Source organism: Belonocnema kinseyi, chromosome 6 (genome assembly GCF_010883055.1).
Source record: "Belonocnema kinseyi isolate 2016_QV_RU_SX_M_011 chromosome 6, B_treatae_v1, whole genome shotgun sequence".
NCBI classification, from domain to species: Eukaryota; Metazoa; Arthropoda; class Insecta; order Hymenoptera; family Cynipidae; genus Belonocnema; species Belonocnema kinseyi.
The window spans coordinates 11,032,041-11,038,939 of NC_046662.1; the positions used below are offsets into that span (position 1 = coordinate 11,032,041).

Sequence of the window (6,899 nt, forward strand, 5' to 3'; positions counted from 1 at the left end):
GCAAGAACCGAAAGAAAACTACGTTAAAGTACAAAGTTTAATAATAAAAGATGTAAAAAAAAAATTCAACAATCAATTCCAACGGCATCAGCCGGTAACGTTATACACGAAAATACGAAACCTGGCGGCCACTAGACGAGGCTCTAGAGAGTTCGTATTTTCGTGTGCAACGTTACCGGCTGATACCGTTGGAATTGATTGTTGAAATATATTTTTTCACATCTATTATTATTCAGCTTTGTACTTAAACGTAGTTTTCTTTCGGCTCTTGCATTTCTCAAAGTTTGAGACCGATATTCTAAGTATAAAAAAAGTTCGAACGTTCACAAAATGTTGAGGTTCAGAAAAAAGATGAAATAATTATTAGTAAAGTTCCTACCGAAATGCAGTACCTAAATGTACTTTATTGTACCCTAATAAATCTTCCAAAGTTTCAGCTCGATATTTTATTTACAAAAAAAGTTCTTAGGTTCAAAAAAACATTCAGTAAACGGAAAAAGTGAGGTCGGTAATATAGGTATTTAGCTGTCTCACATGCTCTTAAGGCGAAATCCAGATTTCAAATGCTTAAAAAACTATATTAAACATATTTAAAGCTTAAGAAATGGGTTTTATCAAATTAAGCGTACCTTTAGAAAGGTAAATTACTTATTACTAGTAACATATCCTATTAGAATGAATATTATAAGAAGTTCGGAGTTATAAATACGAGAATGCATGGATTATCGGCAACACAGCATTCTGGCTGTTTCAGTTATCGGCACTTCGATTTGTGAGTGGTCGGCAATAGAGTTTAGGGAAAAACGTTTTTGTTGAGAACGAAGAACAAAACAGCTTACTACATGTAAAATACTGCCCATCTGCCGATAACCCATGCATTGACGAAGACTGGCAGATTTACCTTATACCGTTTATATATTTTTAATGTTTAAAGTATAATTATTGAATATAAGTATTTGTCCAGAATTCAGAGCCAGCTGCGGAATAACAAAGTCAAGTGTTTCCTCGTTTTAAATCATAATTTCAGAATTGTAAAAACTTTTTTAATTATCCCGAGTTATTATGTCATCCTTTAGGAAAATATTTTTTCATTAATTTTGAGGCTTATACGTTTAATTTTCAAATTTAAAAGGATTTCTAATTGAAGGTTAGGGAATGTAGTTTATATAATAGATGCAAATTTATTTAAATTTAAAGTTTCTCTATTGGACTTAAATAACAGATCATCCAGTTAAAAAAAGATTGTTTAACAAAATAAAAATCAAAATATGAAAAATGAGAATATGTACTTTTTGAAGTGCAAACAAAATTTTTCTTCCATACCAACAACTGACTCTAGTCAAACTAATTCTAAATAGAATGATAAAAATACCTTGCTAATGAAACATTGTTTCTGTTTTTTATTATTTCTGGCTAGATTAACCAGAAAACTCTCGACCAGAAAATTTTTTCACTTTTAGCCAGAATTTCTTTCGATTGTACTATCTTCCATTTAACTCAAAATCGAATAATTCTCATTTTTATTTCAACCTATGTAATGATAGACGAATTCTAGTTACCTAAACTTTTATCTGGAAGAAATGATGTGTCATTCTTGCGTATTAACATGTATACCTATATTACTAACGGATACTTGTGTTGGTTATCTATTATTTGGTATTAAGCTTGGCGTTGATCGATTTCCTAAAATACAATCATGAGAAAATATTTGCACAAATTTTTCTTTTACGTCCATGTTTACTTCTTCTTACAGAATTAAGTTCACAGGCCTGGTGGAAAAAGAAAAAGAGAATATATGCTGCAGAAAAAGTGTATCGATTTAGTGAAGTATACGCTTACCATTTAGAGGAGCTTACAAAACTGAAAGGAAACTATACAGGTGGTGTACTAGATGGTATTCTTTTTGGAGCGGTCAGATCTGAGGACCATTTGATGCATAAAATATATGATGCGCAGGACGAAGCGATGACAATATGCGTGAAGAGTGGACGTCGTAGTAGACTAACAATAAAGCAAATTCAGAAATTTCCTTTCGCAGCTGAACCTGATGAAAGCTTTTCTCTTCCAGTTATTTTTGAGTAAAATAATAATATTTCTGGATAAAAAATTGCTACTTTATACTCGTGAAGAAATTTCAGTACAACCTAATGCAAAAGAATAAAGTAAAATTGGTTTTTTGGCTTTTTAATTGCTAATTTTTCGTTCACAATTTTGAATGGAAACCAAAAGCTTTTGATACAGATATTTGGAAGTTGAGGTAATCTAAGAAAACCCGTTCAATTCAAGAAAAAGTTATATTAAAATACACATGTATACTGTGTTTCTCAATGAAGTGGTAATTAGAAATTCAATGTAAACTTAATTCAGAAAACTGTAATCGATTGTGATATAATTTTTTAAAAATTTATTTTAGATTTATATGAAATCGTATTATGAACATTTTTAGTTTCCAATAAAAGGATGTTTTTTAAGATTCCACCATGTTTTTTTTATTATATTTGGGCAATCAGTAACCAAGTTGATTTTCTTATTCATTTGTGTTTGATGATAGGATTTAGACTAATTGTCCTGGAGATACGTTAATTTCTGTGATAAAAACTAATGGAGTCCGTACAAAACCAGAATAATGGTTCCAATATTGTGTAACAAAATATTTGCAGCAGGCCTTCTAAGCCTCCATGCATTTGCTTCGTACAAAGTTTTAGTTGCTTTGAGTACGAAGTACCAGTCCACATCCGCTGATGGCGCCACATTTTCGCTTCAAAATTCACAGCATTCACTTCACACTTTGAGGTTACAAAACGACTAGCCCGTTAAAGTTCAGTGCATAGGAAGTAGCTATGCAAATCCGATGCGTTGAACCGTGTTCTCTTGTGCTTTGCGCCTTGTGCTTATACACTGTGCAAATGTGTGTGCGCCCCACTTAAGAAGCACGCAAATGCTTGATGAATGTAGGCACAGTGTCTCTAGAACGTGGGATTTTTCGGCCCCCACCCCTCTCCCATCTGGGAGCGACACATTCAAACGTAGCGTGTGCGTGAGGCGGCTCTGCTACATATTGCGTAGGCCAGCCTCCTGTAGAGCCGAAAATGCACGAGCACGAGCCCGAGCACCCCCCCCCCCCCCCCCCCCCCCCCCCCCCCCCCGACTTCAAGATTCGTTTTCAGGCAATTTTGCTATGTTCTATAATTTTAGAAAAAAAGAAGGAAATTAATTCGTATCAAACCATCCTGCACAATTTTGTTGTACATTTTTCCTTAAATTTATTTTGTTTTAAAAAATGTGCTTTCAAATTTGCGTAAGTTTAAGAGATATTCCCCCCCGACTTCAAGATTCGTTTTCAGGCAATTTTGCTATGTTCTATAATTTTAGAAAAAAAGAAGGAAATTAATTCGTATCAAACCTTCCTGCACAATTTTGTTGTACATTGGTCCTTAAATTTATTTTGTTTTAAAAATTGTGCTTTCAAATTTGCGTAAGTTTAAGAGATATTCAGGAATTTTGAAATGATTAGAAAATAATTAAAATCTAAAGATTTTTTAAACAATTTTTTAAGGTTTCATGAAAATAAAAAAATATTCTTTTAGGTTTATACAAATAATTAGCATAATATTTTATTTTGGAAAATTGATTTAAAAAAATTCCAATACATTTTAAACTATGTTTAAAATAATCAATAAAGAATCTGACGATTTGAAGTAATCTTTTTTATTCTGCCGAATTTCAAAGAAAATCATGAAAGATTTAAATAGTTTTTAATGATTAGAATTTTAAACTTAAATTCTGTTAGAAAATTAGATTTTTAAAGAATTCACACATAAACCTTAGAAACTTTACAGGAATTCCGAAAGATGTCAAGGGGGTAAAACTATTTTTCTTATAATTCCTGGGAAAAACTTAAAATATTGTGAGTCAGTTTTTTCACATCTTGAATTAAGGAACATAATTCTTATTAGACCTTTTTGTGCAAATTTGTTACACAATTTTTTAAATTATATGTTGCTTTAAAAATCTACTTTCAAATTTGAGAAATTTTAAGAGATATTTAGAAATTTTGAAAGGATTCAAATAAAATTAAAACTTGTAAAGATTTTTCAAGAATGTTGTAAGTTTTTACGAAAATGAAAAATATTATTTTAGGTTCCTAGAAATAATTGAAATAATTTTTTATTTCAACAAATTAATTTTAGGAGATTATTTTAAAGCATTTCAAGATATTCAAAAATACGTCCAAAATTGTCAAAGTATCTGAAAAAATTTAAAGGCAATGTTTTTTTAATTTAAAAAAATAAAAAAAAATAAAAATTTGAATAATTTTTAAAAATTAGAAGACCTGACAAGATTATAAAAAAAGAATTATTTTCCTAATTAAATCGATGACATTACAAATTTTTTAAAAGTGCAAATAAGCGAATAAATTCAATAAATATTGAGTAGAATTGATGAGATAAAAAAAAATTCAATGTTCAGAGGAGTTTTAGAAATGTAGGATAAACTGATTGAAAAAACTGAAAAACCTAAGAATTCTTGTGGAAGAATAAGAAAGATGCTAATGTTAACTTGGAATAAGTTGAACGAGATTTAAAAAAAGTTTATTTTAATTACACATAAAATTTGTTGAATTATTTATAAAAATATGGAAACATTAAAAATTGTAGTATTTAAATACACTTAACATTCAGACTTTTATATTAAATTTTGATAAGATATAATAGATACGTATGTAAAATAAAAAAATAATAATAAAAGTCGATAAACGAAGGACTTTCAGATAATGAAAGATAATGAAAGAAACTCATTGGGAAAAAATGTAAATAATTTTTTTTGAATGAATTCTAACAGAAAATTTAAAAAAGATTACAAAACATTTTTTATTATTTCCTAAAACGTCTAAAAAGTACGTTTTTTTCTTTTCTTAAGAATCTTATAATAATTATTTACATATACATTTATAAAGAAACTGATAATACTTATTTTATTGTATATGGAATCTTCAAAAAAATTGTAATGCCTTAAAATACTTATCTCAGAATTACAAAATTTAGCTTTTACAATTTTATTTTATTTGTAAAATAAATGCAACAAAATTTATTTTATGAAGAAATATCTCATGATTATAAAAAGAGAAAAAAATTGTTAAGGTAAATGTTTGTAGAATTTTAATAACTAATGAACATATTTTTATATTATTTTTCCTTGATTCTGGTCGAGGGTCAAACATGGTACAAAAAACCGTCGTGAAATTTCAAATAAAAACTGTACTCTCTATACATTAATTTTTTTGAATTAAAAATTATAATACTTTTATAAATATTGCCAAAATTTCTTTGAATATGATACACATTGATTTGTATTGAAAAAAATCCTGAAAATAGTTGGTGTTTTTTAAATTTTACGATGTTTGTGTACTATGTTTGACCTTAGGGAATAGATTTCAGGAATAAAATTATAAAAATATCTCAATTAGTTAGTAAAATACTATGATGAATCGCCTTTCAAATTATAGTTGGAATTGAAGAAATAGATATATCTCTTATCATTTTTCAGCATACGATTTTTCACTAAACGTAAAGCAGATTAAAATACACTTAAAAAATAAAAAGAAGAAAGTTCAGATATTCACACAGTTTTCTGTTCAGAAAATCGCACACATTTTTTGATGAAATTCCTTTTCACACCACATTCAAAGGAAAATTTTACAACATTTTTGTCAAATGATTAGTTTTTTGAGTGAGGTCAAGTTAATAACTTTTTGGCTTTTTCTCTTGAAATCCTTAAAATTCTGATTATAGCCTAAAATAGCATGAAATGAGATGTATCGAAAAAGAAACTAGAGGACTTAAAATTTTTTTATTGGATTTAAAAAAATATTAGAAAAATTCGGGTCTTTTTAAACGATGTTTAGGACATTTAGATGTTTGGAAGATATCAACGAATAATTGATAAATTTTGAGAAATGTTTTCAAGTTTTTAAATATTTCTAATACGTTTAAAAAAAATAAATTTCAAAGAAATATTTTTAACTTACTACATTTTTTCAGAAAATTTTAAAAAAGCATTCAAGATGACAGAAACCTGACTTACATAATCTTCTAAACTTTTCAACGGAATTTAAAGAAAAATAATTTTATCTCCTTCAAATCTTTCTGAATTCCCTTAAAGATTCTAAAATTTATTTTTTTGAAATTTTTGAAAATGTAAATTTCTAGAAAAATTAAGTTTAAAATTAGATTTCAAGCTCCTCCATTCTCCTAAATATTTCTTGAATTTACTGGATAATTGACGTTTTTTAAAACTTTTTAATCGTATCAAATTGAAACATTTTGCTTTAAAATCTTCTACTCTCTTCTTTTAAATTTTAGGAAATGGTTTGATGTGTTTCAAAATCTTTTTGAATTTTTTTTTAAGTAAATTTTTGTAAATAAGAAGTATTAGAAATTTTCAAATTATTATTAGAAAAAGAATTCTTTTTTATAATATTTTCAGACCTTCTAATCTTCTAATCTTCTAAATTTTAAGAATTATTCAAATTTTTCCTCATTTTTTTGCAAGTTTTAGTTATTTTTTAATCGTTAAAAAATTTCTGAATATCTCGTAAACTTACTAAAATTTGAAAGCAAATTTTACAAACCAACATCAACATAACCAAAAATGGTGCGACAAAATTGCGCAAGAAGGCTTAATAAGAATGAAATTCCTTATTTTTTCTAAAATTATATAATATGGAAAAATTACGAAATAATTTGTAAAAAATTGTGATATTTTTTAAAATTTTCTCTCAGAATTCATTCCATTCCTTTTTTGGTTAAAAAATAATTTTTAATGAAAATCTAACTATATATTTAAAAATTGAATTATTCTCTGGTAACTTCGATTGTGTGTGTTTTTTTAAAAACAAT

The 6,899-nt window shown here is 27.4% G+C and overlaps 1 protein-coding gene across 1 annotated transcript in view; it reads left to right on the plus strand.

Annotated features, from left to right (window-relative positions):
- Positions 1–2,239, plus strand: part of LOC117175208 — a 6,685-nt gene extending 4,446 nt beyond the window's left edge. The window contains exon 2 of the mRNA XM_033364850.1: positions 1,754–2,239. Within this exon, the coding sequence (XP_033220741.1) occupies positions 1,754–2,082 (329 nt within the window). The 3' untranslated portion in view covers positions 2,083–2,239. The remainder of the gene's footprint in view (positions 1–1,753) is intronic.
- The last annotated feature ends 4,660 nt before the right edge of the window (positions 2,240–6,899 follow it).